At 30.0% G+C, this 20,883-nt stretch overlaps 5 protein-coding genes across 8 annotated transcripts in view; 3 read left to right on the forward strand and 2 right to left on the reverse strand.

Annotated features, from left to right (window-relative positions):
• LOC126774004 (probable E3 ubiquitin-protein ligase HERC2) overlaps positions 1–3,686 on the reverse strand; it is a 47,028-nt gene extending 43,342 nt beyond the window's left edge. Inside the window, exons 1-9 of one of the 2 annotated variants that reach the window (XM_050495293.1) lie at positions 3,295–3,686; positions 3,033–3,207; positions 2,653–2,797; positions 2,353–2,514; positions 1,681–1,950; positions 1,435–1,590; positions 1,150–1,278; positions 603–723; positions 115–283 (exon numbers count right to left, since the gene is read on the reverse strand). In XM_050495293.1, the coding sequence (XP_050351250.1) occupies positions 115–283; positions 603–723; positions 1,150–1,278; positions 1,435–1,590; positions 1,681–1,950; positions 2,353–2,514; positions 2,653–2,797; positions 3,033–3,207; positions 3,295–3,531 (1,564 nt within the window). In that variant the 5' untranslated portion in view covers positions 3,532–3,686. Of the gene's footprint in view, positions 1–114; positions 284–602; positions 724–1,149; positions 1,279–1,434; positions 1,591–1,680; positions 1,951–2,352; positions 2,515–2,648; positions 2,798–3,032; positions 3,208–3,294 lie in introns of both variants that reach the window. The other variant, XM_050495302.1, reaches the window with a different exon arrangement.
• A 301-nt stretch (positions 3,687–3,987) lies between these two features.
• LOC126774096 (cyclic AMP-dependent transcription factor ATF-6 alpha) lies at positions 3,988–11,395 on the forward strand. 3 transcript variants are annotated; one of them, XM_050495420.1, is made up of 13 exons: positions 3,988–4,136; positions 4,440–4,623; positions 4,976–5,094; positions 5,774–5,868; positions 5,945–6,002; positions 6,103–6,365; positions 6,520–6,692; positions 6,809–6,959; positions 7,394–7,491; positions 7,570–7,667; positions 8,452–8,652; positions 8,995–9,384; positions 9,605–11,395. In XM_050495420.1, the coding sequence occupies exons 1-13, from the start codon at positions 4,094–4,096 to the stop codon at positions 9,982–9,984; spliced, it is 2,253 nt and encodes a 750-aa protein (XP_050351377.1). In that variant the 5' UTR covers positions 3,988–4,093; the 3' UTR covers positions 9,985–11,395. The 3 variants fall into 3 exon arrangements, with proteins under 3 accessions (XP_050351377.1, XP_050351386.1, XP_050351394.1); XM_050495429.1 differs by having other exon boundaries at positions 7,570–7,664; XM_050495437.1 differs by having other exon boundaries at positions 6,166–6,365.
• Positions 11,396–12,518: 1,123 nt separating this feature from the next.
• On the forward strand, positions 12,519–13,390 carry LOC126774202 (uncharacterized). The gene has a single exon (XM_050495615.1). The coding sequence runs from the start codon at positions 12,666–12,668 to the stop codon at positions 13,296–13,298; it is 633 nt and encodes a 210-aa protein (XP_050351572.1). The 5' UTR covers positions 12,519–12,665; the 3' UTR covers positions 13,299–13,390.
• On the reverse strand, positions 13,373–14,945 carry LOC126774218 (39S ribosomal protein L30, mitochondrial). Its single transcript, XM_050495640.1, has 3 exons — positions 14,707–14,945; positions 14,008–14,134; positions 13,373–13,725 (listed from the first exon to the last, which is right to left on the reverse strand). Exons 1-3 carry the CDS (start codon positions 14,817–14,819, stop codon positions 13,429–13,431), a joined length of 537 nt encoding a protein of 178 aa, XP_050351597.1. The 5' UTR covers positions 14,820–14,945; the 3' UTR covers positions 13,373–13,428.
• A 775-nt stretch (positions 14,946–15,720) lies between these two features.
• On the forward strand, positions 15,721–19,531 carry LOC126774114 (uncharacterized). The gene is made up of 5 exons (XM_050495448.1): positions 15,721–17,418; positions 17,518–17,578; positions 17,659–17,783; positions 18,265–18,473; positions 18,948–19,531. Exons 1-5 carry the CDS (start codon positions 15,833–15,835, stop codon positions 19,037–19,039), a joined length of 2,073 nt encoding a protein of 690 aa, XP_050351405.1. The 5' UTR covers positions 15,721–15,832; the 3' UTR covers positions 19,040–19,531.
• Positions 19,532–20,883: the final 1,352 nt, after the last annotated feature.

A 20,883-nucleotide genomic window follows, 5' to 3' on the forward strand; every position in this document is an offset into this window, starting at 1 on the left:
GATAGTTTCAATATACACATAAATACTATATACATTTATGCATCATTTGTTTTAAAGATTTTTCATGAAATCCTATATAAATAGGATAGATCGTAATAATAAAATATAAGTTACCTGGAACAAGATGCGGCGTCATAGTATCGTAAGGCAAAGTGTAAACAGCACCATCGTGAGTCAATAGAAGAGCTAATTTTTCAGCGCACGCGATTTGTTGTATTCTCAAACTTCCTAATTGCAACAGGCTGGATCCCACTGAGACTACTTCTTGTGCCGATTCTGTACACTATTAATATTAATAACTTTAATACAATATTTATTTAAAAAAAAAAAATATTCGGGTTTAATTATAAATGCAGTATATCACCAATTAACCTAAACAAGGAGAACCGCAACAACTTCCTTGCTACTGTATAACCAAGTTTACTGCGGTCATTTGATTCTACCTTTAAAGGTCCTGATATGGAACTATGTAAATCGGAGCTAGTTTTCGGTATTCTGTACCGGCCATTGCAATAAAGTTAAATAAGAGCTGTAGCTTATAGAAAATATTAACTTTGTGAACAATAAATATATATTTATTGTTGTTGTAAGTATATACTTACAGTCACAAATCCCTTTAAAGGAGGCAGTAAAGGAGCACCGAGTCTGTCTAGATGGCAAAGCAATGCAATACCTGCTTTTCTGACACTCATCAATCCATCACCACTTGGAATATTCAATTCCCTAAAAAACAAAAATTAATTACTTTCAATTCAAAACTCACTGATATATATATATATATATATATATATATATATATACCGTAACAGCCTGTGAATGTCCCACTGCTGGGCTAAAGGCCTCCTATCCTCTTTTTGAGGAGAAGGTTTGGAGCTTATTCCACCACGCTGCTCCAATGCGGGTTGGTGGAATACACATGTGGCAGAATTTCAGTGAAATTAGACACATGCAGGTTTCCTCACGATGTTTTCCTTCACCGTAAAGCACGAGATGAATTATAATCACAAATTAAGCACATGAAAATTCAGTAGTGCTTGCCCGGGTTTGAACCCACAATCATCGGTTAAGATTCACATGTTCTTACCACTGGGCCATCTCGGCTCGTATATATATATATAACTAAGTTTAATGTAATGTATAAGCACTTACTTCAGATATACTTCTGTGGGATTGCTTTCAGTATTTGGTTCAGAATTAATAATTGGATTTGGTGCTGCTACTTTAGCCATACGTCTCAAAAATGGACCTAATGGTGCTGTGCATTCTTCTAAAACAATCCTAGAATGACGAAATAAAAATTAGGAATTAGACATTTATTCCATTTTTGAATCCATGCTAGTTTAAAATAGTTTATATAATCAATTATAGACCATTATCTGGAAAATATTATTTTTGAAAATAAATATTTTATTTAAAATAAATATTGGTTAAAACCTGTTGTCGGGCTGTCTCTTTTGTTTAGGTGGTAGTGTTACAAGTACGTCGGCAGCTTTTAGAAGCGCAGGTAGTTCGGCTCGACGAGCACAAAGCTCTACCCATACGCACAACGATGTGCGCCAATCCCCTTGGGGCACATTACAACCTACTTCTCTGAAATTATAAAATTAAATAAAAAGATTAAATTTATTAGTTAATATTCGTAATTGTATTTTTCATGATATACGAAAATAACACTCATACCCAGCTACAACTTGGTGTAAGAATTTCGCTGCGCTATCTACAACCTCCGCCCATATCTTTTGCGAACGAGGTGCTTGTTGTGCAATAGAATTCATTTGTCCACTTCCAGCATACAACGCGGCATCCGGCAAAGCTCGCACTGCATCTAATGCGTCGCGCAGGAGCGCTGAGCAAACGTCAGCGTCTTCCCCACAGCGCCAAGCGCGACGCACGAGAGATAGAGCAAGACGTAAGGCGGCACGAGCGCCTACTCGGGCTAGACCAAATGCACTAAGAAACATAACACATAGTATATATTATATTGTTAAATTAAAACTGAATAAAGCTAAGGTTGCACATATATAAAATAGAGTTAGTATGTGTGCTAGTAGAGATTTCATTTACATACCTCCAATTAAAAAGTGATTTTGGAACATGAACTCACTATGAAATATGAAGAAAAGCTACAATTGCAAATATTTATAAATAATTACTTTAAATAGTTACACAAAGTATCTATATCTCTTCCTGTCAACAATATTAATACAATAAATAGAAGATGACAAAGCGTTTGTGTAAAAATACAACCACCATATAACATTAATATTAGAGATAACAAATCTAAATTTTTAGCATAATATTGACTTACTGTCAATATTTTTTATGAGTGCTGACAATTTTTAACAATATTACCTTTCTGAATCATCAGTCGGCTCTTCACTGTCTTCTTGAGCATCAGATTCAACTGGTTTATTCAAAGCACTTACAACATTGCTAAGTGCTCTATTACTAACACCATGAGCAGGCTTTTTCTCAAGTTTTACTTTTCTAACATCTTTTTGGTAATTTTGCTCTCTACAAAAATAAGATTATTTGTTGGTGATTATGACTTACTGCAATTTTATAATAAATAAAATAATAATATTCAGTAGGTAGATACATATTTTTTTATATTATTAAGTTAATATTAATTATTATATAAGTTTTACTTGCCTTATCACAGCTACTAGATGCCTGTGACAAAGAACAATCAATCGCCGTATTTGAGATATAAATGGACAGCTCACAGCAGTATTGATAGATCTTACTCTCTGCTCCCATACAAGTGCTTGCATTAAACTTTTAAGACATTCTGGTCCTTTTATGAAAAATATAACAGTATATTGTAATCTGATCGAAACAACTTTGTGATTCTATTATATTTTACATAATTACTTAGAAAAAGAAAGAGAAATATATTTAATTTATTTTAAAATTTCTTAGTGAAATAAATAATTAATGAATTAAATATTATTTAAAAGTAGCCCTAACTTTACTATCATTATTTATATTATTTTATATACAACATATATCAATTAAAATATTTTGGTCACCTGGGTCTAGTTTCCATTTGATATCATCTATAACTTGGACAGAAGGTGATGGTGCAACTATTTTAGATTGAATGGATGCCCGTAGTTCTTCCTCAGCAGAAAGAGCGGTACAAGGTATGCATGCACAACCCGAATGAGGACCACATAGACCATCGCAACAAGTACATGTCAAGATCTATAAGAAGTGCTTTGTTACGAAAAAGTCAAGTGTAAATAAAAAACTGTAGAATGTAGAAAAATACAGAGCAAAATTTGGACTTACTCTAAGGCCACAGTAATATTTTCCATTATCGCCAAGTTTAGCCGTGATTCCAGCACCATTGACCAGTCCATTTCTAGCATCGAAATGTATTTCTCTATCTTGTAACAAGCTATTAAACATAGTACACAGAGCCTCAGGATCATGAAGAGCCTCTTGTAAGTCAGGATTTAGCCATTTAGAATCTAAATGTTGTTGTGGACGAAATATAAAGTCGTCCTGTTCTTCGGGGACAGACATTTTCGCAACCGGTCAGTTTAATAGTGATAAAAGCATGACCGTATTAAATATATTTTTAAAACCTTGAAATCATACTCGAGCTTTTAGGAACCTGTAAATATTACATTGTCGCACTTCTAAGAATGAATATTTTTGAGAAATTAGGCTTGATTGATTCAATCAATCGAACTACGAAACAATCCGTCTTGTGTCAATTTTGTCAAAACCGAAACCAGCTACGTTCCATTACTATTTACAAACGCACTTTGGAAGTTTTCTAAAAGTTAAAAAGAATGATTTATTTTATAATAATTCATAATAGCAGTGTTTTTAAATTAAACTAGTTTATTCATTTGATTAAACCAATTAAGTATCATTTCTTTTTAATTTATGGTAATGAGTTTATGATGCCAGGTCAGCCTTGCCAAGTGAAATAAATTTTTTTAAAATCACTTATCGCAATAATGATCACACTTCACAGATTATTAAAAAACATAAATAAACCTGCGTGTTGATGAGGCGTATTTTGATAAATAGTAAATTAAATTTTAATGGTTAACTACTCCGTTCTTCAAATACCTCCATGGATACGGACATTCTGGTTGAGAATAAGGAGGGTTTGTACGGTAGGTACAATATTACTATCGTTTACATTAGATCCGGCTGATTACGAAAACAAAGTGCAATGTGCATGTTTACGAATATATCGCGAAACAATAGATGTTACTGACCTTCCTGTTTCACAATTTTGAAGCAAGACTTAAATTATAATCTGATATCCTTGTAAAAACTTTCTGTTTTAGTTCAATAAGTTTCTCATCATTCTTTTTTTATTGCAACCTACAAGGCCACTAATAGCTTTTTTGTTATAAACAATGTTATTATTACATTTTATCAATGTTTTGAATATGTATTGTCTTATTTTTTAGATTTCTTGGATCAGTTAACTAAAGAGTACAGTGAATTATCATGGTTGGAAGTTAATGATGCTTCTCCTAGTGAAATTTTAGCTGATGCTGGGCTCGTACCTGCTATATCCCCTGTTCTAAGTATTAAATCCTCGCCAAATGAAAGTAGCAACTCAGATTCAGGCAGTGAAGATGATACCAAAAAGTAAGAAATACTCTAAAGGAGTGCATATAAAAAGTTACATATTTTTAAGTAAAGCTAATAAAAGTAAATATTGGTCTATATATCTTAAAAAAATCATTAATGAATCTGTAACTAAAAATAACATTACGTTATTCTCATATTATATTATCTCATAAAAAATTTGAATGATTTTCGTACTTTCCTGAAATACAAGTTTTAATCTGATAAATAAGAGTGGATAAAGACTGCTAGATAGATCATGTGAATCTTAATCCAAAATTGACACAATATGTATCATACGAAAAAGAAATAAAACTTACTGATTATATTTTATCTGTTAAAGATTTGCTTAAAATAAATTTTAATATTTCAGTGGATCCTGTTCTTCGTCTGCCAGACAGTCATCTCAGTCACCCCTTGATTGTTCTTTCTACAATGAGCCTACTAATCAGTTAAAGCCAGAAGACGTTGATTTATTTCTTCAAAAATCAGGTCAAATATTTATTATAATAAATAGATATTTATATCATTAATTGTGAAAAAGATTAAACTTTATTATTTTTATTAGTATAACATACTAATTAATCATTGTTTACAAATAAAGATTCTGATAATTACTTAGGCCGTATGCCTTTGGTTAGGTTTAACGGTGTGAGAGCCTCACACATGTCCCTGTATTACCCGGGTAGATCATCTTGAATTTTCGGATCTGGGTTTTGAAACATTAGGTCCATGGTCATCTGATACAAAAAATTTTATAAAAGATCTTTCTAAGTAACTGGTCCACACTTCTGGTGACCCAAGAGCTGGCGCTTATTTAGCCCTAAGGTTGAGTCTAGCGGTGCAGAGAGGCAATAGTGCCAGCATCTTGGATACAATGCCACAGGACAATCTTTTAGATGGTGTGTTTTTGCTATCAATTTGTAATGTGTATTTTGTTTTTTTTTTATTTTAATTTTGTATATAAAAAAAAATGTCTGTACATAGTTTATTATTGAATGTAAAAATATAATAAAGAAAGATAATATTTAACTTCTTTCTTCATTTGATCTTCAAATTTAAAAACCTTTGAGGAGGAGATTATACTATATTTATATATTATATTTATTGATTATAATACTCATATAGTTATCATTTTTAAATCTTATTTAAAATGTAATTCTTTTTATAGTTCCAACTGGAACAAATGTCGGAGACACATCAAATAATTATAGAATTTTGGAAAAAACTAGTCCTGTTATGGCAATTGAAAATGGTATGATAAAGGTAAGATGATAAAAAAGTGCATTTCATTTTTAACAAACTTTGGCTTCTATGACCAGTAAAGCATTAGATTTTTCAGGTTGTTAAAAAAGAAAGTGATCAGAATGAAATCAATAAAATATTTAATAATCAAAAAGGTAAATATATCATATTATTTATTAGTAAAATAAATAATTGACATTACTTAATTTTTAATAATCCCTCCTGCTATTTAAATATATATGTTTTTTCTTTAAGTTACAAGTGTATATCGCCATAATTCCATATATAAAGTAGTAAATGAAAACTCAAACAATATAGTTAAGAAAGAAGATAGTCAAATTCATCTCATAGCTGAAAGGAAGACTCCAAGTATATTAAGAAATGCAACTTGTATGCCAACAAAACCAACAAGTATTGTGATACCGGCAGAGAGTACAAAGGATGGTAGAATTTCCATTACGCCACTCACTCAAAACAAGCCAATACAAGTTACAAGTAATAATGGTTACCATGTTAAGGTATGTATGTAGTATGACTGAAGCTAATTGTATAACCATATTAAATAAAATTATCTAGTAACCAGTACTAAAAGTATATCAAGTCATTGTTTGTACTGCATAGTTTGATATGATATAAAACCCATTGTTTATATCTTTTTATATGTTATTTCAGACACCTTCACCTACAAAAAATATTGTCATAAATCCCAATCCAGAAATACATCAAACTGCTTTCATAAACCAAAGTATAAAAGAAGAACCAAAGAGTCCTGTCATAGACATATCTCAGTTTAGTGAAGCTGAAATACGTGCTTTGAAAAAGCAACAGAGAATGATAAAGAATCGGTTAGTTTGTTAATTTTTGTTTTTTTTTTTTACAATATTTACAAGAGAATGTTTTTGTTGTACATTACTTACTTTCAATCACCATATCTAGCACTTTTTTAATTAATCATAAACAGGGAATCGGCATGTCAGTCCCGGCAAAAGAAGAAAGAATATGTAACAGCATTAGAACAGCAGTTGTTAGAAGCGCATCAAGAGATTGCGCGTCTCCGATTAGAAAATAGATTATTAAGGGACCAATTAGAGTCAAATGGACGAAGTCGAAAGGTTTGTTATTTTTAATATCATTATATATTACATTTCTTTTCCTTTTGAGGACAATCAACCTTCTGATAATCATTGTGATAGTGAGTAGACATAGAGATAACTTTTAGTATTATAGAAAAAGTTAAATGAGCCCAACAGTGTGATGTGCCTTCAGGTATGTTTTGTTCTTTTAAGAAATATTTTTTATTTGCGCTGGCTCACTCACCCTTAAAACTGGTACATAACTATAAATAATTATATAAGTGGTTAAGTGGGTGGTACTTACCCAGACGGGCTTGCATATAGCCAACTTTTATTACACCAAATATATTTTCTTTATACTAATTTTTATAATCGTTTCAAATTAAATTCAATTTGTCCGACGGTGATGGCTGTTCAGATATAAATTATACTGATTTTCTATGTATAAATAATCATAATGCATGTGCTTTCAGATACCTCGGCTAGATTCTTCAATACTGATACCCAAAAAGAATATTGCTGTTATTTTCGCCATGGTATTTATGGTTTCTTTAAATTGGAATATTCTAGGGTAAGTTCCAATTGAAAAAAATTAAAACAATTTTTGTCTGAGTTTTTAACATCACTACGAATCGTTGTATAATTTCAGTTGGAATACGAAATCATTTTCTGGACCAACCTCTACTCACGTAAACACGCGTCATCTTTTGTGGGCGGAAAACAACAAAGATGTTCTGGTTCAAAGTGGTAATTTTTATTTTTATTTAGTCTTAAAATTGCTAACCAAATTATCTTGGTAATGATGTTAAGTGTAAGTAAGTGGGTAGTACCACATAAAATATTTAAACTTATTTGCCCAAACTGAAAGATTTGGTATCCATTTTACAATTGATCTCCACCTGAACGATTTTAGGCACTACCGCTTTTCCCAACGGAGATTCAAACCAATGGCGCAGCAATTCTACCAGATAAAGAGAGTTCAGGCGCAAAACCCCACACAGTTCATTGTTCATATATAAATATATATATTTTTGACTCTTTCTCTGACTGGTATAAGCTATGTATCACTATAGGAGGACAGTACCCCGGGGTACCCTCCCTAGAGAATGGAGTGGAATGAATGGCCGTCAGAGTGTTACGGTAGCATGCGCTAGCGATCCCGTGGCGCTCGTCGTTAAGACGGAAAGAGTACCGCTTGTTTTTAGTGGGTATTATGTTCGGGGCGCACTCGGCGCCTTTCCCGTAGGTGAAACGCGTAATGCGTTTTTCCAGCGTTAAAATTAAAGGCTATATATAACTACATATTATAAAACAAAGAACTAGTCGTATTTGATGCCTATCTAAATACTATAAATGATTTTCAATAATGGAGAGTGATTCATGAGGTAGATTTATTTGTATAATTCGTTAATGGTAAGAGCTAAATTAAAACCTCGATAGGTATAATTTTAGGTTGGGTAAATTGATTGAAAGGTCGATGGGAAAATATAATTTGATTTGTACTTAACTCATTTGTTTCTTAAAATGGTAGATTATGATCAATTTGCTAATCGCAATGCTGATGGAATAGACTGTCAGAACACAACATTAAATGACTTTGAAAACATAAATCAAACTGAAAGTATAAGGATAGTCGGAGAACTGAAGCGTTGGATTGGTGGTGGAAAGACATTGAATTGGACAAACACACACAAAAGGCATAAAGTTTATTTGGATGAAAAACAAATGCCAGGTATGTTTACTTTTCAAATATTTAATACTGGTTTTTGCCCGCGTGTTTAAGGTAAGTGCTAAGCATGAAAAGTAGCATCTGTCCTTCCTTGGGGATCAAGCTTGCATCATACAAAATTTCTTTTAAATCGATTAAGTTGTTTGGCCGTGAAATTGTAACAGACACACGGCCAGATAGAGTTACTTTTGTATTTAAAATATTAGTACTTCGCATTTATAATATTTATGATACTTTTATTTTATATCGTAAATTAAATATTCAAAAGTAAAATAGGAGATTAATACTATTCTTTTTTAAATTTTACTATATTTGTGTAAAGTACGATAAGATTTGATATTTCAGATGGACTATTGGAAACTTATAGACTTTTCAATAAACTAAACCTTGAAAGTAATCTTATTGATCTACCTCAACAAAAAAATGTAAAAAACATTCGAGATAAATCACGAAGGCGGTTACGACGGAATGCACCAACTGAAAAAGATATATTTCCTGATAGTGATATGTATTATGAGAGACTCTATCACAAACCTCTAAGGAAATCTGCTAATGGGTTCAACATGGACGACTTTGGTGAATGGAATGCATTACTTCAAGCTCTTCATAGGAGGGATGATACGTTCTATGTGGTAGGCGTTGGAAAAGGACAACACTTGCTGCTTCCAGCTGTAACACATAATGTAACGAGACCACCAAAAATGGCACTTATTTTACCAGCTCGATCCGGCAATGGTTAGTAACTAAGCTGAATAATTAATAATTAGTTATCTTTTCAGAAACATATCTGTTATAAGTAAAATACTGTTTCTAAAAGTGATATAAAAAAATGTAATCAACTGAAACCAAAGATTATTCAGTCAATTTTAAAACACAAAAAATGATGAGAATAATGTATACCAAAATTATATTTAAATAATACTGCTTAATATGATAATAACATTTTTTCTTTCAGATTCAATAATAAATGACCATGTAACACTAATGCAAATCGACTGTTCTGTTGTCAATACAACTCTAGTAAAACTAAAATCAGACACATTGCCCGAAAGCTTGAGAAAGACGAATGTTGATGGAAAACCAATACATGTTAGTATGAGCTCAGACAATAGGAGGTTAAAAAAACTTAAAGTTGATGCTAGTCCAACTGAAATTGTTTTTAACTCGAGCAATAATTTGTCCAATAATTTTAAGAAAAATATTAACGTAGGTAGTGATAATGAGATTAATAAAAATGATTTGTTTACACAGTACCTGCTTCATAAATCAAGTGACGGTACTAAAAATAATTTAAATAATAAACTACGAAAGAAACCTTCTAATAGTTCACTCTAATTCACAAAACACTTGAAGTATAATTTATGATATTTTGGTAAAAATATATTTTAATTGTGCTAAACTATGTTGAACATATTCTTTAAAGTATTTTTAAATGGCTGATTAAAGTCAGGTATCCAATGATATCCAATAGGCAAATAATAAGCAATGAGGATTTAGCTTAGTAAATTTTACACGTTATTTCGAAAACAGGCGATATGTATTTTAGTCTTCTTAAATTAGTTTAGAGATTGTTTACAACAGAGTTGGCAACAAAAATCCTTAAAATTAAATTAAATCACTAGATATTCACAACTACATCTTTACCTTAAATTTTCCTTATTATGTGCAAGGAACAAGTTTAAGATATATATACGAGATGTGATATAATAGAAGTATAAAATATTATGCACATTAATAAATTTTAATTTATTGAAATTATAAAAAAAAAAATATTATCTTTGTTTTTTCTTTTTCAAAAATTTTATTTCAATGTAATGTAATGGTGATTTATATGTTACGTGAACATTAACATTTCTTAAAGTTAACAAAAAGCAGAATGCTCTCTGGTATAATTAGAAAGTAATAAAAATATATACTTCTAACAATCTTCAGTATTTTACCAGGGTCTATTTTATAATACTTATACAATTAACATATTCGTAAATTTATAAATAAAATATAATATTTAAGTTTTATATAATAAGGTTAATTATAAGAAAGTCATAATATGTTGTATCACGGGGGTTGTGCAACTACCTGTTTCACTCATTACTACTTTCTGATTTATGTATAAATATATTGAAAATATTTAGTTTTAATATTGATGTTTACGATTTCTGGGTTAAAAATAGTCTGATCATTTTATTATCAATGGAAAACAATTAAAAGTGACGAGCCGGTTGGCGTGGTTGGTAGATACTTGCCTTTGACGCCGAAGGTTGTGGGTTCGATTCCCACACAGGACAGACATTTGTGCGCATGAACATGTCTGTTTGTCCTGAGTCTTGATGTAATTATCTATATAAGTATTTATTTACAAAAGAAAAGTAGTATATGTAGTATATCAGTTGTCTGATTTTAATAGTACAAGCTCTGCTTAATTTGGGATCAGATGGCCGTGTGTGAATAATGTCGCAGGATATTATTTTTTATTTTTAAAATAAAATGTGTTAAAGAGCCTCTTGCTAAAAGTCATCAAAGGAAACAATATTTAAAGTTAATTATAATAATAGTTTATAAATCGATAATTTAAGTAGCTATGCCATAAGGCTGTGTTATTGTTTTGTTTCTGTTAATTCATTGTATAAAATAATTTTGTGGTAAAAATGTGACCAAAATTATTTTATAAATATTTTATGTTAATCAGTAATGTTTTTGTTTCAAATTATTATGTAATTTTACTAATATAAAATAAAGATTTTCCAAGGATTAGTAAAATTATTTTAAGTATTGTTTTATTTAATTGTACTAAAGTTAAACAAGATCGAGTCCTCGAATTCTGTGTACTTGATTAATGAAACATCAAATATTTTTAGGTCGGGGCTAGACCGACTCGTAGTTCGTGACATCAAATATGCTCTCTTATGCCGTTATGCTTCCTTATCAATTTTAATGATTAACGTCTACCAGACGTCTCGTGACAGTCACATTTTTTTTATAGTTTGTTTACGGAGAATTACTAAGGAAATCAAATGCAAATGCAAGTGTTTGGACGTAGGAACGTAGGGTTCGTGCACGCAGTGACCAGATGTCAGTCTCATTGTATCATCATTGTATTTTTTTTAATAATCTCTATCCAAAGACGTTTATACAATTTCCGTAACCAGAGCGCAAGTAAAAAATATATAGCATCGAATAATTTTAAAATCGATTCTTGTTTCGCGATTTTAGTAACCCTGCGGTATTTTGTACATTATTATTGTATTTAAATAGTTTTAAACCGTATTGGAATCTATTACTACAAGAAAATCCTTGTTCAAAACAGTAAATTAGTTATTAACATAATTATTTTGTTGTCATGTTGAAATACCTAAGACTACGGAAATCTACTATCGTTCAGTTATCTACTAGACACTATAAATAAGAGTCAGATTACATTAAAAAACGCTAGATCTCGAAAGAGCTAAAATAGCAATACTGGGTCTGAATGGACTGATTATTATTAATTATCTAGCATTGAATCAGATTAGATTACATATAATCATCAATCATCATAAACGATTACATATAATCATCAATCACGATTACTGTATTACGAAAGTAGCCAAAAAAGTAGTCAGTTAGTGAGTCAATAAAAAGTAAAAGTAGATCAAAGTTAATCTGTAATCGTGATTGATGATTACACGTAATCGTAATCTGATTACATTTTGCCCAAGTCCTCAAAAGGTAAATTGCCACTATGTTAATTTCGAAGCCGTCACAATGCAATGCTGCATCCGTTCCATTTTTCGGTAGATTATCAAAGATTGGGACTGCGAATAATTATAATATACTCTGTAAAAATTCGTTCAACTGACATGTCTTGTTGACTTTTTGGTTTGACAGATTTATACAACCTCAAAATAATATTACTTGAAACTAAAATAAAACATTTGATAGTATTCAATAGATTTTAATGAATTATCTAATTTATGTAAACTAAGAAAAAATTAAAAAACAATTTAGTAAGATCAAAATTACATATTAACTGCAAGAATATGAACTGTTTGCGGTTGCTTAGACCGAATAGTTATAGACCTTTGTATAAAATTACTTCTGTAAAATATATATCACAGCATCCGTTAAGATATTTGGATAAGCAAGAAAAATGGCAAGAGAAAGATGGCCTGTCCAAAAACTGGGAGTTAATTTATAAAGCTCCAATGGGAGATGCTCTTAACTATGCAGTAACATATTTAACGACATCCACAGCTATTATAGCTGCTAGTTCTCTTTATTATGCTGCATTTGTATTTGATGTGACTTCAATGAACGAACCAGTACTTCTAGGTGAAAGCTTGGTCATCGCAAATAATGCATCTGAATGTTTGATCTACCTTGGAGCATTTGTTTTATTGCATATAGCAGTCAAGGTGTTAATCTCTAAGTTTGTAGTTCGTATGTACCAAAAGGGAGATGAATACACAGCTATTTTTAGAGGACACTGGTTTAATTCTATAGTGAAACACAAATTTCACTTAGAAGAATTTAAGAAGTTGAATCCAACATTTGTTGTGTCTTGGGGTCATGCAAGATTTGGACTTGGAAAGAAACATGGAATAATAATTGATAGATATTTTAAAACACCAGAATATTTTAATTATTTATTGTATAAGAAAAAAAGAGAATAACTTTAACACATATTTATGATTTGTATAGATTAATAATATTAAATAAATAATTATTAAAAAATAAAACAACATAGTTTACATTTAAATTTTTAATTACTAATTATAACTACAATTATAATCTTAAGGTTTGTTAAAATCCTCCACTGAAAGCATTATTCCATTTATACCTTGAATCTCTTTTTATTGTTGTCGAGTCCATTTTCTTTGGGTCATTTTCAAAGTTTTCTAAAGCTTCAATTTTTGTTTGTTCCGGTTGTAAAGTTTTTGTAACTATACATTGACCATTTTCTTTAAGAATTGTGTGCTTAATATCCTCTTCTGTAGGTTCTCCATAAGGGAAGGTTATTGGGGTAACCTTAACCAGATGTTTGATAGACCATAACTTAGCATTCATTTCAGGTATATTTTTTACAATTGCAACTTGATTCTAAAATCAGTAAAAAATATTAAGAATCAGCTGAACATATACAATTGTATACAATAAATATAATCAAACTCAAACATTACATATAAAGTAAATGATAAAATATAATTTATAATAATTAATTAAAAAAATCCTGCGAAAGAATAATTTCAATGTAAATAAATATAGGTAATTTATATTAGGAAATAAAAGGGTTCTATATGCAAAAAATATGTAGTAAATATGTATGTACTTGGTACAAAATAACTCAGTAAAACAGTTAATAGATATTGACATATAACTTACAATTCTTTCAAGTTTGAGTTCACTCAAAACTTTTTTTTCCCACCATGGGTGATGCTTACTAGTTTTAATTTGTTCCACTCTAAACAATTTTGAGGGAGTATACTCAGGATCTTTATGATTTGGGTCTCTAGAAAAGTAACAATTCATTTTAAAAACAAAATATATAGCTATAGCCTATTCTAATCAAAGGGCTTAAGACAAACTTTTGACATCAATTGATGTGGTATCATTGTTCGAGATCTTGAATAATCTTTGGTATTCATTAGGGATTCATGAAAAAATTGTATTTTAAATGATGTCAGAACTTTGAATGGGAAATTAAAGTGGACATAGGTAATTAATGGAAGTGTGGTATTATAAATTAATATATATATTAATCAAGAACTAACTGTAGTGCTTGATATAGCACAGCTGGTAGTAAATTGCATTGAATATATAAATCTAAAGTTTGTTTATCTTTATTATTTCTTAAATTGGAATGAGCTATACTTACTATACTTACTACTATACATACTTCTTGTGTTTTTAGATTATAAAATATTTATTATGCTAAACTTCACTGTGTCTGTATAATGTATTCAAATAAAATTATGTAGTTTTATTTGAATACACTAACATCATATACATTTTTGCGTTATTTATTATTTTATTTACAGTAAACAATCTATCTGATTATATTATTTTAACCTACTAACTTACCTTGGATAATATGTTATTCCTCCTGGGTATCGGATTCCTCCTGGATGCTTATAACCTCTACAACGAACTAACAATGTTAAAGGGGTTTTTGATTTCAGTAGTTGTTTGTTCATATTGAAGGATAGCGGATATTTAATAATATGTATTTATACAATTGTACTAAAATTAATATATTTATTTAAAATGAGTAAGTGCATTCAAATAAAATTAAAAATTATACTTGTCAGTTGTCACTTTGATATTTGTCATCAATGACAATTGATAATGACATATCTAGTATAAAATTTTAATTATTGTTTGTTTTTAATACGTGACATTGGCAGAATATTTTGTGTTCAAATAGCGTAGTTGCACGCCAGAAAAGAGGATTTTTTTTTAATACTATTTATATGTTGTGTTCAATTAATTATTTCATTTAATTATAATATTGTTCTAGATATCTACTGTAATATTACATAGTCTCTACTGATCATTATTAAACGCTTCAAATTTTGAAACCGAATGATCTCATTCTTTTTAAACGAACACTACAATTAACTATAAATAAAATATTTTGGCAATAAATAGCTTATAGCTAACAGTTTGGCAAGACATTCCTTTTTTGGATAATAAAATTTTCTCATATATATTTTTTAATTAAAATTAAATATTTTTTACTACGAGATGGCCCAGTGGTAAGAACGTGTAAATCGCGTGAATTTCATCGAAATTCTGCCACATGTATATTCCACCAACCGGCATTGGAGCAGCGTGGTGGAATAAGCTCCAAACCTTCGACCCCAAAAAGGGAGAGGAGGTCTTAGCCCAGCAGTGGGACATTAACAGGTTACTTTACTTACTGATTTTTTACTACAAAAATACAACAGATATTTTTTAAAGTTAAGCCAACACTGTTTACAGTAAAATAATCGAAATGTTTATTATATTTTATACACGATGTATATAAAGTCAACCGCCATCTCTATTATTTAAATTCAAATGTAAACTGACAATTTGAATTTTGACAAGTTATTAGTGACTTCACGTCGGAGTTTCGGTACCTTTATATTAATTTTACTTAGTTTTGTTTATTTATGTTGTATGATTATTTGGTGTCGTGTATATAAGTTCATGAAAGTGTAACTTCATGAAGAAGGTACGTTTTGAATCTCCAGTTAAAACGCTAAGAATCAACGCTATGAATTCAGATTTTCACACAGAATGCCATTCTCCTCGGCCCTTTATTATGAAGCAAGTACAGTCTGCACCTTTAGTGGCTCCAATGAACAATTTAGGAAACCGACCAATGCCCTTCACAAATGATCCTATACAAAGGTTTGAATGTGGGAATTCGATACCATATCCATTAGTAAATAAAACCTACTTAACACATACATCAAATTCAGAGAACCACTGCTGTTCGCCTTCTAATGAATTGGACTTAAGCATGCTTGACTGTACTTACAATAAGCCGAGACATATACTCCCGAAGAAAAATATTGTGAATTCGTACGAAATCAACACATTAAAAAGCAATTTTAAAATAAATCCCATGGTGGAAAATAAATCAACACGAACATTGACTTCCATGGAAAATAATATTGCTACTAGTCCACCAAATGTTTTAAGCAAAAAAGACGATTTCTTCTTACGAAGAGATAATTTGAATGATATTAAAAAAATACAAAGTGAATTTAATAATTTACATTTAGATAAAGAAAATAACCCATTAATAAAGAAAAACGAAATAATGACATTAGGAATTCCTATTTCAAAAAAGATGGATACTACATTTACTCCAAAATCCACAAACTCAACAAATGAAATCAATCATTTCTGTAAATGTTATCATTGTGTTCACATTTTAAATACACAAGATAATATTAATCAAATCATGAATGATGAGCTCAAACATCAACATATTGCTGAGAACCATTATAAAGTCTGTCATTGTAGTGCACCTTCATTTAAAAGGTATCCAGATTGTCAATGTAAAAACTATCTACCAATGAACCATACTTACTTTGCGCCTTCTTGTACCTGCAATAAGACACCAGAGTTGCCCCAGAATGGAGTTTCTAAAAAAAATTGGACTATAGAAAACTTTGAACAAAGTAATAAACCTGTATGCTTAGATATTGAAAAACAGGATAAAATTATTAAAGAGAAAAGAGAACCTACTGTCGCTGATTTATTTAAAATAATAAAATTGCAAAATGAGCAATTACAGCTACTACAAGAAAAAGTAGATAAATTTATATCTGCCAATAAAACATATGAACCCCAAAAGATCTCACAGCCCTTACAAAATTTTGTCACTGAGCATGTAGAAGTTAAATCTATTGGAACAGAGGAAAAGATATCAATAGGAGTTATGACTAGTTTTGAAATGTATAGAACTTCAACTATAATTAACAAAGAAATAGTCAAGCAAAATGAGGCACAGATTCAATGTAATAGATCCCAAATTAGTATAAAGGAGGTTGTAACAAAGGCACATCCAGAGAATTTAAATTTTCTTGACGGCATAGCTCCTGTTTCAAATCAGACAGATCCTAATATAAATGGGAATACTCATCAAGAAATAATTGATCTTACAAAAAATACTGAGACGGGATATGTAGATAAAACATTCAATGACATGAGTTTGTTTAATGTGCAAGTTGACAATCCAATCACTCCACTAATGTCTCCAGAACAAAGCTTATATTTGGATGTTAGAGATTACAGCGAGTAAGTTCTAAAATTTAATTATTATAAAGAAAATCAAATCATGCTTTAAGATTGGATATAGAGGTAAATGAAAACATACTATGTGTATTTTTTTTTTAGTTCTAATACTAGCAGCGATGACCAGTCTAATGTAGGATGGACATACTATAACAAAGTAATGGTAGGTTCTTAATATATGGTTAATATATTTATATTATTTGGTAATATATTTATTATAATATATTTTCTACACTTTTGCAGACTCATGTTAATGGCATGTTACAAGAATCTGATATGCCCTCTTCAGCGAGTGCTTTGTACAGGAATAACAAACAAAAATGTTTACAGATGCAAATAGACAAAACTAATGTTAGTGTAGCCAAAAGGTAACACTTTGTTTAATTTTATTTTGTTTGTATCTCTTTGAGATTATGGCGTAAAGTATATAATCTAATTTTACTTAAAATATCTATAATTAAGTGAACCATTGTATTTCATTATATTTAATGGCCCTACAAAAATAACTCGGAATATGTGCCATGTGTATGATACACAAATAAAAAAATTAAATCAATATAATTAATTAATGAAAGTGGAAATGTTTATATGTCCTCAACTGTTAATTTTAATTGTTTCTCAATGCTTAACAACTGATTTTCTTAATTTACAATTTTGGCTTGGCATTATGTTTTTGTAGAAATCATAATTGCATCCAAAATCTTACTAAAAATAAAATAACAACCATGTTTGTGTTTCAATTTATTAAACAATAATGTAGTGAGTAACTTATATGCAGTTTTTTTTTAAAATGGATTACAATGTAACTGATAAATATATAACTATATTGATGGTACCCATCATTTTCAGAGTAACATTTGGTGATGATCCACTCGGTTTTCCAATGCCGCAACAACAATTAGATACTCCAACTGACACTAGCTTGAAAATGAACCAGCTTGCAGCAAAGTATTTAAAGAAAGGTCCACAGATATCGAAAAGTCCTTCTCCTAAGCCTGGTGCTGTGGATATGTCTCTAGCAACAAGGAACTACATGGAAAAGCATAAACTTTTACAAGGTAAAATATTCAAAGGGTTTTTTAATAAGAATTGCGCAAAAAAAGCACTTTTCAAATAGGTGCTTATCTAAAAACTTTATTATTCCATTTGCTTTAAACTGCATTTCATATATATCTGTCTGTTTTAAGAATACCAAATATATAAATAAAAAATTGCAAAGGCATGCAAAAGTTAGTTACATACTAATATTTTCAAAAATACATAAAAATCGGTCAACATCACAGTCTCAATTCTCATATGATGAGGTCAGAGCTTTAGAAAGCTTGTCTGAACATCACTTTGCTACTATGTTGCATATATATGTGTGTGGACGGTGGACCGCTAAATATATTGCCCAGCATAAGAAGTGCCGACTTTGAATATAAGATATTCATTTTCATTAAGGTATTAATTTTGAATGGACATATGTTTATATGCAAGACTATACAGTTCTTACTTGACTTTATTAATGTATTATAATTTCTTTTTTATAGGCAATAATAAATATCAAAATGGACAGCTACAAATGGAGATACCAAAATTCCTAGACATAACAGCTTTGAAGCAACAACCAAAATTTTTATAATTTTTGTTTAGTACTTTAAATGTACTACTTTAATTTGTTAATAAAATTTCGTCTTATATGTGGAATATTTGTAACACAAGTACCAAACGATGTAATTATTGATGGAACTTTTTTATGCTCTATGTATTAAAATAATGTTATGTACAACCGTAACAGGCTGTGAATGTCCCACTGCTGGGCTAAAGGCCTCCTCTCCTCTTTTTGAGGAGAAGGTTTGGAGCTTATTCCACCACGCTGCTCCAATGCGGGTTGGTAGAATTCACATGTGGCAGAACTTCAGTGAAATTAGACACATGCAGGTTTCCTCACGATGTTTTCCTTCACCGTAAAGCACGAGATGAATTATAATCACAAATTAAGCACATGAAAATTCAGTGGTGCTTGCCCGGGTTTGAACCCACGATCATCGCTTAAGATTCACGCGTTCTTACCACAGGGCCATCTCGGCTTTTTTATGTACAAATGAATTATATATTGTAAAACAGACGTGTAAATAAAACATTTGTTTATCGAACAGACATTTATTTAAACTTTACAGGCAATAACAGACTATTAATAATCCCTTAATATATTTGGTAACATATTAGTATATATATTTTTAGAACAGTTGATGTGATAATGATATTTCTGTGATAGTAAATAATTAATTAACAATCTATTTTCTAATAAATTATTACCCTATAACATGGGCGCATCTACCGCCGTATCAACCGTATCAAAGACGGGGTCCCCGTAGCTACAGAAAACATTAAACTATTGTACACATTTGAAATATTAATTTGAATAGCTAGTTTATCTCGTTGACGGTCAAGACGCTAAAATCGCGTGTCTGGGAGTTTGCATATTGGCTTTTGTCGTAAATATGTTAATTTTAATATAAATATGTCATTTAATACTCCATTATAAATTGGTTCAGAGCTTCATACGTAATAGAAATAAAACAATATAAAAAAAAGAGAAAAAGGAAATAAAAAACAGAAAACAAATTATATCCATGAATCACGAACGAACGCCGCTGCAATTAGAAAGAACGGCCCCTACTAAATTTTGATGCAGGGCCCATCAAGGGCAAGCTACGCCCCTGCCCTATAATATAAAATTATCTTTATATATTATTAATAAATAAAAATGTATTTTCTATAACATTTCAGGCTTAATACAATAGAAGGAAGAAATATTAATGGAAATTTCCCAATAAATAACAAACTATAGTTTAATTTGTATTCAATTAAGTATATACGGAATATTTGTAATACAAATACCACGATAATTGTTATGTAATTATTGATGAAACTTTTTTATGCTATATGTGTTCGAATAATATTATTCATAAATGAATTATATAGTGTAAAAAAGACGTGTAAATAAAACATTTATTTATTGAACAGACATTTATTTAAACTTTACAGGAAATAACAGATAAATCCCTTAATACATTTGGTAACATATTAGTATATATATTTTCAGAACAGTTGATGTAATTATGATATTTCTGCGAGAGTAAATAATTAATTTATAATCTATTTTCTAATAAATATATTATACTAATGTTCAACCATATTTAGTCAAAAATATTCTAAATTTTTACTTAACTTATTGGTGTTAAAATCATTAGGTATATTATGTATTTTTAGGACTTAGCTTTGTTGTACACTCACGAAATGTACACCCACGAATATTTAATTATTAATTATCTGTGTGCATTTCTATACTTAATTTATGTATATTTACATTTTTATTTGTTTGAGCGTTGCGTTAGTTAACATTTGATTTTTAATATTTTATAAATATTGAAAGATATCGTCCCCTAGTTTCCAAATGTTTTTAAATTTAAATTATATTAC

The sequence above is a fragment of the Nymphalis io genome, chromosome 2, assembly GCF_905147045.1.
Source record: "Nymphalis io chromosome 2, ilAglIoxx1.1, whole genome shotgun sequence".
Lineage (NCBI taxonomy): Eukaryota > Metazoa > Arthropoda > Insecta > Lepidoptera > Nymphalidae > Nymphalis > Nymphalis io.

Coding starts and splice junctions, on each gene's coding strand:
- LOC126774202 (XM_050495615.1), top strand. CDS start 12,666: ATGAACTGTTTGCGGTTGCTTAGACCGAATAGTTATAGACCTTTGTAT.
- LOC126774218 (XM_050495640.1), bottom strand. CDS start 14,819: ATGAACAAACAACTACTGAAATCAAAAACCCCTTTAACATTGTTAGTT. Junction 14,135..14,706: donor GGAATAACATATTATCCAAG/GTAAGTTAGTAG, acceptor TTACTTTTCTAG/AGACCCAAATCATAAAGATC. Junction 13,726..14,007: donor AACTCAAACTTGAAAGAATT/GTAAGTTATATG, acceptor TACTGATTTTAG/AATCAAGTTGCAATTGTAAA.
- LOC126774096 (XM_050495420.1), top strand. CDS start 4,094: ATGGATACGGACATTCTGGTTGAGAATAAGGAGGGTTTGTACG. Junction 6,366..6,519: donor ATAATGGTTACCATGTTAAG/GTATGTATGTAG, acceptor ATGTTATTTCAG/ACACCTTCACCTACAAAAAA. Junction 6,693..6,808: donor CAGAGAATGATAAAGAATCG/GTTAGTTTGTTA, acceptor AATCATAAACAG/GGAATCGGCATGTCAGTCCC.
- LOC126774114 (XM_050495448.1), top strand. CDS start 15,833: ATGAAGAAGGTACGTTTTGAATCTCCAGTTAAAACGCTAAGAATCAAC. Junction 17,419..17,517: donor GATGTTAGAGATTACAGCGA/GTAAGTTCTAAA, acceptor TTTTTTTTTTAG/TTCTAATACTAGCAGCGATG. Junction 17,784..18,264: donor AATGTTAGTGTAGCCAAAAG/GTAACACTTTGT, acceptor CATCATTTTCAG/AGTAACATTTGGTGATGATC.